General features: G+C 36.5%; 1 protein-coding gene across 4 annotated transcripts in view; it reads right to left on the bottom strand.

The window, feature by feature from the left end:
- Positions 1-17,215, bottom strand: part of LOC148943429 (uncharacterized) — a 65,075-nt gene extending 47,860 nt beyond the window's left edge. Inside the window, exons 1-3 of one of the 4 annotated variants that reach the window (XM_089101522.1) lie at positions 17,102-17,215; positions 5,095-5,227; positions 1,152-1,189 (exon numbers count right to left, since the gene is read on the bottom strand). In XM_089101522.1, the coding sequence (XP_088957648.1) occupies positions 1,152-1,181 (30 nt within the window). In that variant the 5' untranslated portion in view covers positions 1,182-1,189; positions 5,095-5,227; positions 17,102-17,215. Of the gene's footprint in view, positions 1-1,151; positions 1,190-5,094; positions 5,228-16,495; positions 16,598-17,101 lie in introns of all 4 variants that reach the window. The other 3 variants (XM_089101521.1, XM_089101520.1, XM_089101524.1) reach the window with 3 other exon arrangements.
- Between the last annotated feature and the right edge of the window lie 3,707 nt (positions 17,216-20,922).

Consider the following 20,922-nt stretch of genomic DNA (forward strand, 5'->3'; position numbering starts at 1 on the left):
TATATTTGACGTCTACTTCAGAAGCTATAAAATTAAATTAATTTTTTTTTTTTTTGTCAGGATTAAAAATTGTTGAAAAAGTTTCTCCAACATATAATTATCAACCCATACTATAGATTCTTATAGAAAAAAACTGAAAAGATATAAAATACTATTTTTTTCACGAAATTAATTCTAAAATCTTTTTCACAAAATAAGTTTTTCAAGGAAAAGTAAAAGCTTCATTAATCCAAGAATGAGCAAAAACAAAGTCAAATAATCTTCCAAGGTAGCTATAACTACCACAAATCACTATCAATAAATAAATGAAACTCAAAACGAATAGAAATTACAATAAGTAGATAAGTAAAACTCAAAACAAGCAAAAATTAACATGAGTAGGGCTGATAACCCCCGCTTTACTGAAAACAAAATACGTTTGAAATGTTTTCACTTTTTTAACTTTCATAAATAAGAAATTATCAAAACTTTTAAGGAATAAACATCAGTATCATGTCAATCAAACTGACAATCCGTGGTCATATCATTTTTTTTTTTTTTTTTTTTTTTTTTTTTTTTTTTTTTTTTTTTATAGTAAAGCGCAAATTATGTTCTGGTCTTGAGCAGGCATGGGGGTTAACATCCCTACTCATATTAATTTTTGCTCGTTTTGTGTTTGACTTGCCTATTTATTATGAGTTTGACTTGCCAAAGGAGGCTATACCATAGAGGAAATATCTCCCCAAAAAGAAACACAGAAGCAGTTTATTAAACAGATCATAAAAATAAACAATTCGGTTCATTTACGCAGAGGGTCTAAATTCCATGCCTCCCCCCCCCCTGTGACAGCAATTTCTAGAGCTTTGCAAGTAAAAGAAACAGGAGTTACAATCTGTGGCTTCTTTATCCACAGATGATCCGGTCTGTTTGCGAAAATAAAATATTGTGAATGAAACAACTACTTGTAGAATAAAAAACTAAATAATTAGGAATCGTAACAAAGTGCTTGAAACCCACTGACACACTCAAAATTAACTATATAAGGGAAGAAGCAGATGAGAGGAGCATACGAGTTAAAATTGATTCATTTAGTTTAATCAGGCGGGGGTTGTAACCCCCCCCCCTATGAGTGATCTCTAGGGCTGTGCAAGTGAAAAAAAAGGAATTATTACCTTTTTCTTCTTTATTGACAGTTGACTCATTTTGATTCCTGGAAACACAAAATGTACGTAATTAGATATTTAAAGTAAAATGAAATCAAACAGCATGGTTTACGGTAGAATAAGCCTATGCAAACGTATTTGTCTCCCTGCGGAGAAGGATCCCCTGAATCCAAACAGGTATACTGACATTTAGGAGAAATAGGAGAATTTCCCCCGTTCTTTCCAAGCGTCATGTTTTCCCACGTTCGCTTTGGAGCAAGAATACTGGCAATTTAGGAGGTTGGATGCACAAACAATTCTCTGTATATAGTGAGCTTCAACAACTTCTGTTCTCCTGACAGGAACAGCAAAAATATGCTTTAGAAGAGCCAGAATTCACCTTTGTTTAAGAACACATTATTATCCAGAAGTTTGGTTTTGATTACTCAGATAATATCAGTGTCTTTAGTAAGGGCTGTTCTTCAGAAGGCAACTTTTGCTTGTAAAAAAACTCTGCTAACAATTCGCATTTCTTTACCATTGTATCTGAACTGGTATTTCCCAGTATAGTTCTATGCGTCTATGAAATAACTAAGCTTCATGGGACTTCGAAGGGATTACCTGGGAACAGCAAACATATTTCACAATCTCTTCACATTTACTAAATGGTCCAAAAAAGTTTGGGTACAGGTCAGAAATTCACAAAATAAAAGATCCACCACAGCTCTAGTATGGAAATGCTACTCAATGAGAATCACCGAACAGGTTTCATGCTGGTAAAGTTACAGTAGCAATACCAGTCACCTTTCTATAGTCAAGTAAAGCTAGATCACTGATGAGATCTATAGTCCAGTATAGCTATATCGCTGACAATCAAGATCACTTGATAAATATTATGTTTCATGTGTGCGTCTGTCAGTCTTGTTAGGATTCTTTTTTGGTCCAATGGGAAGATGATTGTGACCTTTTTTTAAGCAACCTGGAATATTAAGAAAGCGACAGTCTTTCCAAAGAAAAGTAGATGGAAGTTTCTTCCTTGCTCTATATTGAAACCTACCAAAACCTTTGACACTCGGCCAGATACCCAGTAATGTCTAAGAAAAGTCCAAACAAGGCTTATCTTTTCGGGAGCATTGAGAATCTAAATGTTGAGCTCCCCACAGGTAAGTTCCCAAATTGTTGGAAATTAGGTTTTATTACTCCTGTAAAAAAGAAAGGTAACAAGCAGGATTTTGATGGTGTTCGGCCCATTACTCTTACTCCAGTTTTTTTTTTTCAAGTTGTATGAAAGCTTTATAGCTGAATGGTTGAAAGTAAAGATAATCCCAAATGTTAATCAAAGACGATTCAGAAACTTACGCTCTACATCTACCACCCACTATCTTGTTTACCTCATGGACACAATATGTAGCACACTTGAAAAACCAAATACTTGGCTCAATGTTATTGAAGTGGAGTTGAGAAAAACTTTTGATTTAATCAACCACAATACATTGGTAGAAAAAATATCCAATGACTTTCAAGTTGACCCCTATTTAATTAGAATAATTGCGTCTTTCCTTTCTAATAGAACGCAAGTCGTGAAATACCTGAATGTATAATCTGATCCCCTCCCAATCTATAATGGCGTGCCAAAGGGAACGTCCTAGGCCCAATTTTATTTCTTGCAATGATAAAGAACCTTGGCGTCGATTTCACGGATAGATAGAAATTTGTTGATGATCTGACTATCTTAGAGACATTTCTCAAACATTTTAAAAGCAGCCCAATGGACATCTTGGAACCGATATCAGACGAAGTTGTTACTAATGATATGAGAGTCAACCCCTTACAGTCAACGGTTTTAACTATTAATTTCCTTAAAACTCCCCCTTCCTTCTCCTGCCCAATCCCCCCTGAAATGTCTGTCACTATTGTGAAATTACTGAGAGTTATCATCTCAAGCGACTTAAAATGGGTTGCCATATTAATGATATTTTAAAATGTGCAAATGCTGTATTTTCCATCCTTAAACTCCTTAAAAAATTTAGATGTCCCGAATCATATTGTTTGAGGATTTTCCTCTCATTTGTACGCTCAGCCCTCGAGTACGCCTGTCCTGTTTGGCATCCTGACATCTCCATTGCATTGTCGGACAGAATAGAGGCAGTGCAAAAGAGGTACCTAAGAATTATCTTTAACGAGGGTGAAGTGCCTTATATTTCCCTTCTTCGGAGAACCAATTTAGTCACCCTTAAGGAAACCAGAGCAAAAATTTCCTTACGTTTCGCTAACGAGGCCCTCCACAACCCTCAGACAACTATCCTTTTCCCTCAATATTCGCGTTCTGGTTCAACAAAAATCCCCCTTCTAGCCAAAACAAAAGTTTCCAATGAAAGAAACATAAAAAATTTCCTCTCGTACCACTTTGACGTATTCAATCAATGAATCTTCCCACCCCCACCCCCTTATCTACCTTTTCACGTTATATTTTTGGTGTTCGTTTTGCAAGTTTTGATCTTTCTATTTTTTGGTCACATAACTAAATTGTTTTTGTTTTTAATTATTTTGTTCCCTTGTTAATTTTACGAGTTTTTCTTTGTTTTGACATTCCGCTGACTCGGCATTGACCTTTTAATTTTTGAGTTTTATTTGTTTTTGACATTTTTACTATTTGACGTTGACCCTTTTATATTTTTTTTTTTTTTTTTTTTTTTTCGGTATTCTTTGTTTTATTGACACTAAAGTGTGAAATCGGCTCATTTTGGGCTTGTGATAGCCGTTTTTCAGCAATAAATCTTATCCTATCCCACCTGTTTTTCAGAGATCTCATTGGAGAATCATACTACTAAAACTAGATAAAACCAAGCAAAGCAGCTACATAGAATTTTTAAATTTTGGTTGTTTCAAATACCCTTAATCATTCATTTAGACTCACTAGAAAATTTCACAAATGAAATCATCACTAATTCTAGTACTATAAGACCTGGGACAAAAGAGACTGCGTATATGGAAACACTCCTCTGATTCAATGTAAACATTCAAAATGAGCTATTTACCCTGGAGAAAAAAAAACTGGCTAACTCAATTACAAAAAAATTCAGTCAAACAAAATGGTAATTTTGTCTTATTTTTGTGGTCACTAGGGACAGGGCTAAATAAGAACTACTCGAGTTTAAAATCTCACTAGGAGGAAGAATCCAACTAGTAAATGGTACACACTAGACTGTAGATCAAACAGGAACAGACAACAAACTTTTACCAAATTTAGTGATAGACGAAGACGAGTGGATAACCGAATTTGTTTGCATTTCTCAACCTTCTAACAACATCCAACAATGACACTCTCAAATTAATGATTAAGAAATATGCCAAATTAAGAACTTTGACTGAAATATGGTAAGGGAGATTGGGAGTGCAAAAAGTGAGGTAGCCTGGTAACTCAGGGGTTGGCGTCCCTGCCCGCAGAGCTCGAGAGTGGTAGGTACCGCAAGGTGACGACTCCTGCCCCTATTGGGGTCACCACCACCTTTGCTGAGGTTAAGTATGAGGTCTTATAACCGCTCCTTATCTGATGAGGCAAAGTTTGTTTTAGTTCTTTGGTTCACTGTTTGGACCAACTGCCCATTCAGCTGGTATTTACCAAGTTTTTCAAACGGAAAAAACAGCCTCGGATCTGACTTCCTTCCAGTAGATGACCAAATGCGCGCCCCAAGACAATTCTTACGGATACGTTTCCTGTTACCCAATGCAATGTACGCGGTCTCCAATCCAAGTTTGATCACCTATAGCATATGATGAATGAGGTCTCCCCTTCTGTCATGTGTGCATCCGAGACCAACCTGAATTCTAGCGTCATTGATAGTGAGATCAGTATTCCTGGTTACACTCTGCTAAGGCTGGATCGCAAAATCCCGAGAAGCTCGACTTTTGGTGGAGGCTAGACCTGAGTCTTGCTTACGGCCTAGAACAACTTGTTGAATTTCACACTTACATTGGTCCTCATGAATCATACAGGATTGATCTCTTCTTAACTGATCATTTGGATTCCTTTAGTGTTGAAAGCTGTGCTTTTGCCAGCGACCATATGGCAGTTAAAGCTTGTGGAAATCTCAAAATACCTCCACCTGTAAAGCAAGAGCAGATCATCAGGCAGTATCACCGCACAGACTGGGATGGTCTGGGAAACTTCTTATCGGCATAGCCGTGGAGTAAATTCTTAAAAGAAGGCTCACATACAGCAGCGGCACTTTACGAAAAAGCGATTAAAGAGGCTATTGAGCAATTCTTCCCATCAAAAACAGTGAAGTCTCATCTCGAGATAAGCCATGGTTCAATGCTGGTTGTAGAAACGCAATCAGGGCAAGAAACAAGGCTCACAAGAAATGGCGTTCAACTGAATCCAATGAGGACCGGGCTGTTTTTATTAGCGCTCGAAATGAGTCTGTTAAAGCTGTACATCAAGCTAGAGCCAATTACAAACACAAGTTTGTAGACAAACTGAAAAGTCCCCCGCAAAGCGGTGGTGGAATGTAGTCAAAGAAGCCCTACCGTCATCTAAATCAACTTCAATTCCCTCGCTAGCGCTGCCTAAGTAAAGAACAATGTGGGCACAATGTGTTTTTTTTCTCCACCCAGGCACTTTGTATCAAAGGAGTTGTTGTAGAAACTTCGAAAAGGGCTCATTCGATTGGAAATTGGAGTGACTAGTGCCCTTTTTAATAGTAGTAAGTGATTGGAGGGCAACTAGCCCCCCCCCACGCCCATCATTACCCCAAACACATCCAATCGAAATTTTGAGATAGCCATTTTGTTCAGCGTAGTTGATTTCCAGATAGAAAATATGTTTTTGAGGAGGACACTATATTTTTTGAGGAGGAAACTATTTGGTTTACCCAACAAATCGTCAATATAATCCAACCTTTACCACATACAGGCAGTGGTGTTGGGAGGGGGGAGGGACAAGGGGGGCAGTTACCCCAATAATTTGGAGAAAAAATTACAAAGTGACTTTAGAACTGTTGCTAGTTTTGAGTTTCAACCTTGTTCTTTACTTTGAGCCAATACTTTTGAATTAATCCATCCATGTTTTTAATATAAAAAAAGGAAACAACAGGGATCCATTACACTTCCAAATATGTTCCATATTAATATTTATACAAATATACCGCCTTCAATACCTTATCATACAGTAAACAGGTGAGCCTAGTTAATGGCAAGATGGCGAAAATGTACTATACTTCTTGTTTTGCCAAGTTTGCTCAGGTCAAATTGTTTCCCCTGCAAGATAAGGGTCTTTTACTTCCTAAAATCTATCAGTTCAATATAAGATTTTCTTGTCTTAAAACTTTCAAAAATGGATATGAATACACCCTCTATATCTAAAAAAGGACAAAAATGGAATCACTGAAAACAATAAATCCTTGAAAGCAAGAAATGTTTTGTCATTGAAAATCATGAAAAGAAATCATTGAAAAAGAAAATATGACTTAGTGTTTTTTATAACAATATTCGTATTATAGCTAGATAGGTCAAATCGGTTGTAGTTTAGTCATAGAAGTTAGTAGGGGGGGGGGCGGTCAGCTTCAGGAATCATTTAATCGTGTGCTTCCAATATTTAAATAAAATCTCCCATATACAATCTCTCCTTAACCAGCTCCAAATTCTTTTATTTGTAATTGAGACGTCTAGCGAGCACTGAAAACTTTCTATTCCTTGCGTTTTGGATTCACATACTAACCCAAAAATGTAGAACTATTGAAGACTTAGGGAAGGAACAGGCCATCTCTACTTTTTGACTGCTTGGTACACCCCCTTCCCATCAGGTGAAAAAGCACATATACATGTGGTCCCAGGACAGCTGGGCTGCTACATATTCTGTAAATTATTAATTCAGAATAAGTGCGCCCATAGGCTCAGCAATGTAAGATGGCCAAACTTTCAATTCCTTAACCAGTTCCTTAAAAACCAGCTTTCTCCAGCTCTAAACTTTGATATGTTTTATAATGTTATTAAAAACATGATTTGTATCAAGTTTAATTTGTTATAGCATGCTAATAAAACCAATAAAGGGCAGGGCTCCTTACTTTATTTCTTTGGTTCAGAACCAACTTTATAAAGCAACAGAGAGTGGGACAAAAGGAAGAAGGTATTGAAAAGGGATTTGATTCCCATCTATCTCTTTTTATAGGCTAGTAACACAATGAAAGAAAGTGAAGACAATCTTAAAAGTGCAAGCAGCTCAACTTTGACCAAATTAATTAACAAATGTGATCTAATTAATGGTCCAACCTTAGCTTTGGCTAATATTTATGATGGCCCCCCCTTTAACAAAGAGATATGATTTTCCCCTAGACTAACTGGAGAAAATTCAGGACAGAATCATCAGAACTTTTGGACATCTTTAAAATACATTTAGACTTGTGTTTTCACAAGTTTTCTGCATCTTTCTCTCCATGGGTGGTTTTAGAGGAGATGGGTTGAGGGGACACTCGCCCTGGGTGCAAAAAATTTTAGGAGCACAGATTTGAAATAAATAATCTAACATTTATAATCATTTTGTAGTTTCAAATATTTTATATTTATTAAAATAAAGTAGAGGTCATAGTTGGCAGTAAGGTACTTACTTATTGTAATACTTATATAATAACATTTGATACTTACTGTAAGTGTAGGCAAATTGAAGAAGCCAGAACCACTACTGCTTTCCCCTGAAGGATAGCTCATGCCCATTGACTAGCCTGATGTGTACCCTGTCTTGCCCCCCCCCCCAGTAAAAGTGCTGGAGCTACGCCCCTGCATACAGGTATGGGTAGACAGGTGGCTTCTCTCTTTTAACATATCAAAATGTGTTACCATTCATTTTGGTCACAATAATCCTCTGCACCAATACATTATGAATGATAGCTGGACATCATCCCCCATTGCTCTCCCAACTTGCACCAGTGGCAAAGACCTGGGAGTCACTATAGATAATCTTCTAAAGCTCCATGAACACTCCACACTAACTGTTTCCAGAGCAAATTCAAGCCTTGGACTTATTAAAAGAACACTTACAGGCCAACCATGTGGAATTTTCTTGAAGCTATACAAGGCAATTATAAGACCAGTTCTTGACTCTGGAACCAGCTTTACTGGCCTTTTTTACAAAGGTGATATCCAGTTGATTGAAGGTGTACAAAGAAGGGCCACCAAGTGCATCTTTGGACTTGGCAAGAAACCATATAATGAAAGGCTATTGAGCCTAAATCTCCCTCTTTGACCTTCTGAAGCAAGCGCAGTGACATGCTAATCACGTATAAATTTGTCAGCCAACCCCAAAATAAGCTCTTTACTCAGTTACCCAATAAAAGACAAACATGAGGTCAAAGTTAACAGTAGAATTAGACAAGACTTTTTTAGCCAAAGGGTCACCAATGATTGGAACTGTTTAAGTGAGAACACAGTGTCTTCAACATCAGCTGAAGTTTTTAAAGAGATTTGAAAAAGAACAGGAAGCCAAACCTTCAAGATACAACTGGAGCTCCCTATCTTCTGTGTCTTAAAAATAGTAACTAATATGTATGTATATACATAAAAGACTTGGGCTAGGATGATGATGCTGCTTGTCATACCCAATCAACTCACATACTCTATCAGAAATTGATGTTGTGCAGCAGTGTCTACTCTCAACTACAGAAGAATGGTCCCCTTGATCATACCCATCTGTGGTCACTGTTACCAAGTGGGCTTAAATTGCATCTATCCTAGCACACTCTTAGTTGGAAGGCATGTCACTGGCCTGTAAACATAGTTACAATCCTATTTTTTATATTGTGTATAAAGTGTTTTAACTGCCATCTCAACAATGGGACCAAGCAGAATGGGACATTGAACCTTATTTTGCTCCAAAGTGCAAATTAAGGTAATTAAGATAAGAGAAGAGGATTGCTTATGAGGCAAAATCAACTCCCAAGAAATTTTGGAAACATGTAAATGCCAAATTCACCACTAGAAGAGAAATACCTACTCTCATTAATTAGAATGATCAATATGCAACTGCACAATTACACATATCAAATCTACTAAACTCATTTTTAAGCAATTATCAAACCACAAGAGATAGGTACAAAAATACAAGACACACAAACAAACTCAGAACTAAACCTTGACTAAGAGGAAATAAATTGCCCACTTAAAAAGCTTCACATACAAAAATCAAAAGGCCTGGATGGAATTAAAGTAACATGACTCAAAGAATGTGCAGAATAAATCACCAATAAATTGCTTGTGGGTGTAGCTCTGGCATTTTTATTGGGGGGGGGGGGGAGGTTCCCATCTGTGGAGTCAGCGTGAACGGGATATCCTTCAGGGGAAAGGAGTGTTGGAACCCATGTGAAAAATAGAAGCCTAGATGTGTTTTCAAGATGTCTGGAGATTTCTTTTGGAAGGTTATTTTGTAATTGAAATGGAATGCCCAATGGAAAAAAATAAAGGTGGCATGTGCCAACCCTTAGTCTTCAATAGCACAATTTACTTCAGGGACTAGTAAAGAAAACCTACTATTTGCATAAACCAGTGAAAAAATTTCTATGAAGCCAAAAGGAGACTGTTTTTAGACTCCAATTGCTGTTTTTCAGAAGAAGACGCCATTATTATTATTATTATTTATTGGAAAACCCATCATACAAAAAAAAAGGAAAGACAGAGCAATAGACAAAAAAAAGAAGAAATACACATAAACTTAGCAGTGATAACAAACTTAGTGACAAATGCTGGAGCTAAGATCTAAATCAGCTCTTAGAACAAAAAGGACAAGAAAGACTGCAGGTACATGATGTATTTTTATTTTTGACTCCAAAATACTGAACAAACATAAGCAGTATGAGCATCATTGCATCAAGCCGCAATTAGTAAAAAAAAATTAACCCAAATAATCATTAGTGAATCAAAAATATACAGTAGATAATCATATCAAAGTCTAAATATGACAAGAAATGGTAAAAGAATTAAATGACATTTTGTCCACTGATCTTGAATTCAAATCACTTTCAACAAATGATTCATTAACTCCAATATACTTAAATATCAGAAACAAGGAAATTATTCAATCATCGAATTTTTACTTCTTTACTTAAAACAATATGCTTAAAAGAACGGATAATTAATAAACAGTTAAATTATTAGTCATATACGCAATATATTATCAGAGAAAAATTGGCACCAAGATTGAAAATAACCAGCATCACTTAAATTGGACTCACAAGAAAAGAGACTAAATCATCAATCAGTTTAAAATTGCAACAATTACACAAAGCGCAAAAACAAATGCTTCAAAAAACATAACAAATACATCTTAACTACTGGGCCAATAGCAATGACCAAGGATGGTGCAACTTTGTCAAACGGGAATTATAAGCACGAATTTGCTTTTCCATAGCTATAATGGGGTCAGCAATGCTGAATTTTCTAACTAGATAAGAGTTGCGGGTCCAAGGGGGAAAAAATAAAAGATATTTTGCAAACCAGAAGAAGACTGAATGAATTTTTGACTTGTCAGATTCTGTGAGCATTTTCCAAAATGGCAATATGTACAGATAATGTGATACAGTGACAGAGTTGAAAAGTTTTGAAAGAAGACAGAAGTTGAAGTGTAACTTATTTGTTACAAAAGAAGCATATGATAACCAAACAATACATTTAATGTGAGCAATTAATAGTTGTCACATGTGCATTATTGACAGGCCAATGGGAAGACCAAGATAGGTGGTATGATCTATTGGCTTAATCTTACTGTTTCCAAGAGGAATATCCCCAGGTGACGTTTGCTTCCAGTTGACGAATGCAACTTTGGACTTTTCAGCATTGAACTGAAGACCTAATTTTGCATACTCAGATTGTAGCATTGCAAAAATCTTACTAATGCGCTGGATAGTGCTGCTCAAACTCAGAATGTTGTCTGCATAACATACAAGAGATAAATCAAGACTGGTAAAGATGAGAGATGTGGGAACAGCTGACTGTACATCAAGAACTCTATTATTAAAGAACGAAGGGGAAGAAACAGCACCTTGACAGGTACCTTTTTTTTACATTGACAAAAATATCAGGGATGGTGCGTAGACTTGAGAGCTGTCAGCTTTAGATAATGGGTGAAGTATTAGGCAAACTTTAAGACAAGAATACATGTCTTTTAAGGGCTCTAATATATGAAGGGCTCAATCTATGTTTTGCTGCATGGAGTAGCATAGCAGCAGGAATGATCAAATCAAATGCTTTATGAACATTATGCCAGGCTAACACAAGAGTTTCACCTTATGCATCAGCATTGATCAATGTGTTTGCAACAACCAACAAAGCGTCAGCACAACCAAGATGTGGCTGGAATCCAAATTAGTAAGGTGGACCATACCATTCTGCATTCAGATGGTCAATGAACAGAAGTTCTAAAACCTTACAGAAGGTAGTAGCCACCATTATAGGGTGGAGAGACAAGCAATGGGTGGCAAGTTTACCTTTCTTTAGAATTGATTTCATTATGAAATCACAACAAGGTATCTATGCAGGTAAGGTGAGTTTTGAGTATGTGCCCTGAGAAATGCAAAGACTTTGGGGAAACCTAACTATAGGGTCTTCTAAAATATTGAAAGTTGTTAATCAAGGAAAAGGTCATTGAAGTTTCTGGGAATGAAATCAGAGCCTGAAATGTCCCCTTGGAAGCTCATTTTAGGTTCCTATCTCTATTCATTATAGGTCCCTATCTCTAAACAGTCTACACCTGTTTTAACCTTAGGAAACAATAAATCTATCCATAATTTTAGTCTGAGTCTGATTTTTTTTTCTCTCTAGATTTTGGACATATTGGATTAAAAATTAACACATAATAATAAAAAGTGACTAAATATATAATTGGTTAAATAGATTAACTCCTCTGCCGGGAATTCATGCCAATTGAGATTTTGTTTCATTTTGCATGTAGAATTAATTGCTCCTTTAATATGAGATATTTTCTGAGTGTATTTATCATAGCCCCCTCCTCTTCTCTTCTCTTCTCTGTACCATCAACTGAATTTAGAAAGCAAATTATACAGAAATCCTTTGGAACAAAAGGATCAATTAGTTTTTATGGAGATAGTCCTAAGGAAGATCGCATAAAGAACAAAGCTCTAGTTGAGGAGCTGAAATGCAGAAAAGCTAAGGAAGAAGCAGACTTGATAATCTGTAATGGTGCCATCATTCAAAAAAACTTGCCAGTTGGAGCAATCCCCCATACCACTCCAATGTCCTGCTAATGTACGCGCCTCCTTCTACCTCTAATAATTGTTTAAATGTTTATGGACTTGCATCACCTAATTCTGTCTCTCAATGGTCTAGAATTGAACATAATAATAATAGTTTCCTTTCTGATACTGACAATTCTCTTGTTTCTTCAACAACAACTTATTTAACTGATGTTTCTTCCTTGTCGTTTCATAGTGCTGTATCCAATAACCTTACCAGTCCCTTAGTTCCTGCATTTTCGCTGATTCCTACCGCTCAGGGGTGAGATTCCTTAGCTCCAATGTTGATAGCCTCCCTAATAAGCTTCCTGAAATCTCTTTTCATATGAAATCTGAAGGAGTGGATGTTGCTGCAATTACAGAAGTTTCACCTAAAAATACCTTGTCAGTTTTAACTCCTGATGAAACCAAAATTGATGATTACCAACTATTTTCTAATCTGAATTCCCCTCTCTGCCACCAAGGAGTGTGCCTTTATATAAGAGATGGACTAAATGTTAGTCTAATTCAATTCAATTCTCTGAATACTGATGGAATTGAGTCTGTGTGGATTAAATTACACAATCAAAGAACTTCAATTGTAGTGACTGTTGTTTATAGAAGCCCCAGTGCTCCATGTGTTATGGAATTGAAGTCAAATTTGGCTGCCATGTTGTCTCATATGATGACCAACTTTGCCAGCTATGATCTTGTCCTTATGGGGGACTTTAATCTTCCTGAAATCCAATAGATTGATGGATCTGGTTTTTGTAATAGAGATTCTCCTTTTTTGTCTGCCCTCTTTGGTAACTCCCTCTGTCAAACAATTTCACAACCAACTCGTTTCAGGGAAGGTCAAGTCTCCAACATTCATGATCTGGTTATACTCAGTAACCCTGACCTTCTTATTAAGAATGTTATAACCACACCTGTTGGTAACAGTGACCATGTTGTAATTATTTCAAAGTTATGTCTACCTACCATTCAGCCTTCCTCTAAGCAACAAAAGTATGCTAACTACAAAATAGTCTCTGAAAAACTTGCCAAAGTCAACCGGAAAAAGCTTATTACTGATGATATCAAGGAGAGCTGGTCAAATGTAAAAACGGAAATTCTAAATGTTGAAAAGTCATGCACCAGAACTTTTCAGGTAAAACAGGCAAAGAGTTTACCTTTTTTGACTACTAAAACTAGTAAGCTAATCAATAGGAAACACAGCATGGAACCATTATAGAAAAAATAAGACCACAGAAAATTATCTAGTCTTCAAATCCTTTTGTAATCAAACAACAAACCAAATAAAGGTGTTGAAGAGAAGGTTTGAGGAAAAACTAGCAGAGGACGTTAAGGTTAACCCTAAATCTTTCTGGCATTATGCCACTCAAAAATGTAGCAGCAGATGCACAATCCCAGATATCCTGCATGATAGCAAATCAGTTACTGATCCTGACCTGAAAGTAAAAATTTTCAATCAATATTTCTCTTCTGTTTTTTTGTCCAACCCCAGTATTGTATATCCTACACCTCCCTTATATGATGTACACACAATATGGAACCAATTCTGATTACAGATACTTTGGTTCTAAAGGAACTGACATCCCTCAAGCTGAATAAATCTGCTGGCCCAGACAGCATTCACTCACATATCCTACACAAATGTCATACAGTCTTGTGCCAACGTCTTTCCCTGCTGTTCAAATTATCATTAAATCTTTCTAGACTACCTCAGGATTGGAAAACTGCACATATTATTCCTATTTTTAAAAAAGGTAGAAAGGACTTGCTGAAAATTATCAACCCATCAGCAGTTGTTAAGAATCTTGAAAGAATAATTAATTCTGCAGTTATTAAACATCTTGAAGCAAATACTTTTTACACAGTTCAAAACATGGCTTTTGTTCTGGAAGATCTGTTAACACTAATCTCCTGGAATCATATGATCAAATCACCAAGTTGCTTGATATTGGGGTTCCTGCTGACATGATTCTGCTTGACTTTTCTAAAGCTTTTGACAAAGTGTGTCACAATTGACTTGCATGCAGTTAAGCTTGAAGACAAATCCCTGCTTTGGATCCTTGATTTTCTCTACTTGCAAAACCAATGTGTTCAGTTGGTTGATGACTCTGGATATCATATTCTTTCTTCCTCAATGTGTGTTCTGAGTAGAGTTCCTCAGGGAAGTGTCTTGGGTCCTACATTATTTAATATTTTTATCAATGATGCTCCTTCCATTATCAGTAGTAATTCAACTCTTTATGCAGATGACCTGAAGCTTCTTGGACCAGCTTTGTCCTGTGATGATCATGCCCTGCTACAAAATAATCTTCATCTGCTGGGTCACTGAGCTCAGGCCTGGCTTCTTGAATTCAATGTTGCCAAGTGCCATATCATTCACTTTGGCAAACAGAATCCAGGCAGCTCTTGTTTTTTCTTAAGCCACCCACTCTCCTCTGTTAATAATGAGCAAGATCTTGGTGTCACTATGACAACAAATTAAAAATCAGTATCCATGCTAAGAGATCTGCTGCTGGAACTAGTTCAACCTTGGGTTTGATTAAGCGTACCATCTCCACTTGTTCCTCTAAAGTCATCAGTCTTCTTTATAAGGGCTTGTGCATCCTAAGCTTGAAGTTGGAATGTCACTTGCCTCTCCATATTTAAAAAAAAATATAAAAGTTCTTGAAGATGTCCAGAGACATGCCACTAAAGTGATATCTGGCATGCAAGAGCTTTCCAATCCAGTAAGACTATCAAAGTTGAATCTCCCTACACTTGTATACAGGAGAAATAGAGGGAATGCCATTTTAGCCTTTAAGTTATTGAGGGCTAATATTCTCCCAGCATTATTCCCTGTTGTTAGCACCAATTCAAGGACTAGAGGTCATCAACTGAAACTTGCCAAGCAGTCTACAACATCTAGAGTTTGTACTCAATTCTTCTCAACACGTATTGTCAACAATAGGAACAAATTATCTAATGAAACTGTTACTGCTGAATTGGTTGATGTTTTTAAACAAAAGCTAGATGCTGAGTGGTCCTCCAAAGAGTGTAAATTCAATTGGGATGTTATCAAAGATGAAGCAGCACCTGGTCACCAGTGATACTTGCATACAATTAATCATCATTCCAGAGCTCTACAAGGAGAAATCCTTAGATTGCTCCTAGCTGCAATTTAAGGTAATTTAGAAAGAAACTTATTCCTTAAAAAATACATCCTAAAATATTTTGCTTTGTCTTATCTCACAGCTACTATTCTGGTGTCCCCCTTGGAAAATTTTCTGTAGGTGCCCCTGAAGCCACTTGATGAAAACAGAAACTTTATCAACTGACAAAGGAGATATTTGCTTTGGCTCCACTTTTGCAGGAAGGCACTTGGCTAGGAGTTGAGAATATTGGCTATTTAGAGCAAAATTAACATGAAAAAATATTAGTATAATACTAAATCAAAGCTGGTTGTGGAATGTTACTTATCTTGTAATCAGTAAACAAGGAAGAATTACAAACTTCTGAACTGCTTGGATAATCTAATTTAATGTATAGAACTTAGTTGTCATCTGTAAGCTGTTTTGTGTTTTAAACTTAATACCAAAATGAGTAGCCTACATGAGATGGTTATCATAGATTCAACTGGTACAGGTGCTTGTTCAGCTTTATGAAGGATGAAATAATTCAATTGTAATATATTTTTAGTTGCAAACAAGCATCAGATGATGCTATGAGGTATAATAGGCTAATTAAACACAGAAGGCTTGCAGTTTGGTCAAATATAGCAACCAATTGGAACAATTCTAATTTCACTATTGAAAAAGTTTCTTTTCTACAGGTTGGTATGTGTTACCCAGTAAATTTTTACCAAATCATATTATTGAGTTAGGAATAAAGTGAATACACTACTTGAGGCCTTTTTTTATGCTGATTAAGAATATAATAATCATTTCTATCAGAAATGAAATTCAGCCCCCCCCCACCTAACCTAACCTAACCCTCACACCCCGAATATGAGAATATATATCCTGAATTGACATATATAGGGGGGGGGGGGGCTAAAATTCATTTCTAATAGAAGTGATTGTTATATTTGTAATCAGCATAAAAAAGGCATTGAACAGTATATTCACTTTATTTGAAACTCAATAATATGATTTGGTAAAAATTTACCTGTTACCCTATGTGGTCTTAATCTCTTTCTTTTACATCAACATAGACATTCAGAGCTGTCATGTCAGCAGAGTGTATTGCACCATTCTGAATTATGGGCTCCTTAAAAGGAAACATCTTAATAAATAACAGTGGTATGATAATACTATTTATTTTATAATGTTTTTGAATATCAATTCATGTTTATGACAATGCAGTGAGAGTGACATGCCATTCAACTAGGCTCAGTGGCAGATCCAGAGGGGCAAGGGGGTGCATGCCCCTGTAACACAGTCTAAAGTAGTGTAATTTACTTAATTAATGCAAATATGGGTTAATTAAACTTACTCCTAATGCAAGTTCATTGGATCAACCTATTTTGCACCCTGTCCCCAAGAAAAATCCTGGATCCACCCCTGACTAGGTCTATATTCATAGCCTAGGCTATTATAAGACCATTTTACTATAGTAATATTATGTTATTAGTTACACATCTAATCCTTAGAGGGCAGCTGGTAAACAACTGTGACAGCCCTTATGACTATTATATTAGCCTAGTTATGATTGCTGGAGAGGAAATTAAATAGTAGCCTAGTCTAGACCAAGCCTACTGTCTTTTTGTCATACTTTTTAGTTCATAAGCTGAATCTTGCACCCAGATTACTAAATAGGGTAGACGATGAATTCGTCAGCCCAAACACAGGCCTACTTTAACCTCACACTTTAAAATTTGAATTCTGATAAAATGTCTGTGTCAGCGTTGACCGTTAATAATCATTTACGAATTTCAAGAAATTTAATCGAAAACTGGACCAAGAAAGTAACAGCCTCGTCTTGATTGACATTTGTTTTATTTCACCAGGATTAGAACAGAGGCATAACTTGCTATGGGGCACAGGACAACTGCCCCCTCCATACTCAAGTTTGCTTCTCCAGCTGAACTTTAGTTTCTTCAAAAAATGTTGTCGAAATTAAGATAAGCCTGGATAATTCCAGTATCTAGAGAAAAGAGTCAGTTTCCCTTAGTATATATTTGCCTTTATAGTACTATATGGCTCATTTTGCATTCTTTCACTATCATTGTCCGATTTGGAAAAATTGACTCCAACTTTGCCCCCCTCCCCTGATGATTTTGGTGAAATTACGCCAGTGGACTAGAATATTAGAAACTATCATGATGGTGGAGGTCAAATACAATTCCGAAGCTCGGACACTCCAAAAAAACTGAAAGAGATTTTCTAGATGTTTTCCTGAGAAATTGCCTACAGCTTGTTTTGGGTACTTGGCTGGCTGACCTTATGTCAAATAGTATGTTCTACAAAAAGTGTAGTCCAATCCAGCTTTCTAAGGCTATAATGAAAGAAAGGCTGAGATGGCTAGGTCCCATTCTGTGAATGTAAGATGACAGATTGTCAAAATTGTTAATTTCGGAGTTAAAAAAGTGTAAACGTCTAAAACGTATTTTGTTTTCAGTGAAGTGCAAATTATGTTTTGGTCTTCAGAAGGATTGGGGGTGTTAGCTCCACTTGTCTTGGATACTGTTTTTTGGGTTTGAATCGATTATTTATTGTAATTTCTGTTTGTTTTCGATTTCATTTATTTATTGATGACTATTTTTTGGTAGTTTTACGCTTGAGAAATTAATTGGCTTTTTTCAGCTCATTTTTAGTTTAAAGTAGCTATTTATTTTTCTTTAAAAAACATTTTTCGTGGAGAATGTTCTTTAAATTAATGGTAAAATTCTACTTTAGTTACTTTTGGCTATCTTGGAAAGGGGTTGGGTTAGGAAAATGAAACTTTCAGGGATGGATCTACATGCTAAGGTATGTCCCGGGAAGGTACTTTGAAGTACCTACCTCCACTCCCCCCCCTCTATATAATGGTAAATTACTGCACATTACTAGTTGTTTTAGCTCACATTTCATCCTATATTACTATCATAATTATAAATCACTGCTTACCTTACACAACTTCAGCTTTTAACCTTGTTCATTAAAATATATTCCAAACTCCTATTTTAATTTAACAGTCATCCCTTTAAACTTATTTACTATCTAGCTAACATTTCTTATGGAACCCGTTTGTGGTGTGACAACTTTGCTTATCATAACCCCTTTAACAGTAGTATGCAGCTGCCATGGGGTAGAAGACAACTCTATGTTGATAAGCCATTTAAACTTTATTAATCAGGGAAAGGATTTGACAAGAGATAGACCAGTAAAAAAATCCAAATTGTTTTTAGAGGACAAATTATTTTATGAGAAGATATTTTTATTTTTATAGGTCCATGGGCTCATAAAGTTTCTGTTAAGTTTATTGAAACACTAGCATGGACTTCCTGTAGTTACGGACTCTCCATAAAACGTTTAAAAGTGCAAAGATGCACCTTAGCCAGGGGGGAAGTTGTGCTTGGGGTGGATTTCTAAGGTGAGAAATTTACTTTGGGAGGGAAATTTCAGATGAGTGAATATTCTGGGGGAAATGTTACACTGAGGGGTATTGGCAGAATTACTATACGAAACTCATTTTAATTGTTTTACAATCTCTTTGCCAAATTTTATATATGGAGATGTTCTAGGGGGCTTTTTTCGGAGCGTTTTGTTTTCTAGGAAATAATTTCCACGGAAGAGGACAATTCTGGAGAGACCGAGAAACCGATGTAGAGATTAAAGTCTTATTCCAATGAAAAATGCCAAGGAGAATTTTTCAGGGTGAATTGTCCACAAGCAATTTTATAGAGAGGGGAGATTCTCAGCGGGGAAGGAACTGTCTGGAGGGAATTTGACGGGGGGCGGGGCACTTTACGTTGGATGACATTTCCATGGAGAAGTTCCGTGAGGGGGAGGGGTATATTTCCTAGAAGGTGAGCCAGATTTAGCAGTATTATTCAAAAAAAAAACAGAATTTTTGCCATATATGAAAGGGGGCCCCTGCTCGGTACCTTATTCTCTACGGTACAGTCTGACTTTTTGCAAAAAATTAAAAACAGGTGTGGTTTAATAGGAATAGGAATCTTTTTTGAAAGCTGTAACAGCTTTAGTACAAAGAGCAAGGTATTTAGAAGGGGCGACCGATTATATCCGGAATAAAACTACCGAAACTTATGCGCAAATTGTGTTTTAATTTTTCATGCACTGTAACCCAAAATCAAACCAGCATTAGTTGAAAAACGTTCAGAAATTAAATAAAAAACAAGTTTTATTAACTGAAAGTAAGGAGCGACGTTAAAACTTAAAATAAACAATAATTATTCCGTATATGAAATGGGCTGTCCCCTCCTCAACCCCTAGCTCTTTACGCTATAAAAACGTAAAGAGCAAAGCGTGGAGGAGGGGACAGTCCCTTTCATATACGGTATAATTGCTGTTCGTTTTAAGTTTTAATATCGCTCCTAACTTTCAGTTAAAAAAACTTGTTTTTATTACTGAATCTCATAAAGACGATACTTTTGTCAGCATATGAAGAACCGTGTATATTGCAACTATATCTGTCTGGTTTATATGCAAAGTAACACAAGAGACGAAAATTAACGTAGAAGAGAGTAGTGAAGAATTATGGTATACAAAGTAATATTTGGCAGGGATAGTCACTTGTGATAAATGTTTAGGGGTGGCAACATGATTGAATGATTTTCGGGGATTTGGGGAACCAAATTTTTTTTTGGGGTGGCACATAGATTTTTGGGGAAATCCCCGAATATTTGGGAATAGTGTAAGCTCTGCCTGATTTCTAATCAGGAAAATCGAAATACTTAAACCACACGAGAAAAGAAAAGCTTCGACTTTGCGGTTAACGCAATAAAGAATTGCCGCAAAATTAATTCAAAGTCAACCAAACACCGCCACCTCTTCCGGCGGCGCGCGTGCCGCGCGCCAGCGACGTTGTGACACTTCAGTGGCGGTTAACCGAGCCTCTCGTTGGCGGTGTTCGGTTGATGCGCCGGCATGGTGCTGGGGTCTAGGTAAGACAAAGAGCGCTGCAAACATCAGAATCGACTTTAGAGGACAAGTTATGTCATGGGAAGATGTTTTTGAAATCCCCCTTTGCCCCAAACTCAAAATTTTACTTTAGAAGCTTTTTAAATATTTCTAAACCACTAATAGTTAGAGCGCTACAGCTATCAGAATTGACTTTAGAGGACTAATTATGTTATGGGAAGATGTTTTTGAAATCCCCCTTCCACCCAAACTCAAAATTTTCTAAAATTCTACTTTAGAAGCTTTTTAAATATTTCTAAAGCGCTAAGACGTAGAGCGCTACAAACATCAGAATCAACTTTAGAGGACAATTTATGTCATGGAAAGATGTTTTTGAAATTGCCCTTTGCTCCAAACTTAAAATTTTCCAAAATTCTACTCCAGAAGCTGTTTAAAATATTTGTAAAGCGCTAAGACATAGAGAGCTACAAATATCAGAATCGACTTTAGCGGACAATTTATGCCATGGGA

This window comes from Artemia sp. Qi Xiang Cuo, chromosome 15, assembly GCF_049724085.1.
Source record: "Artemia sp. Qi Xiang Cuo chromosome 15, ASM4972408v1, whole genome shotgun sequence".
In the NCBI taxonomy this organism is placed as follows: domain Eukaryota; kingdom Metazoa; phylum Arthropoda; class Branchiopoda; order Anostraca; family Artemiidae; genus Artemia; species Artemia sp. Qi Xiang Cuo.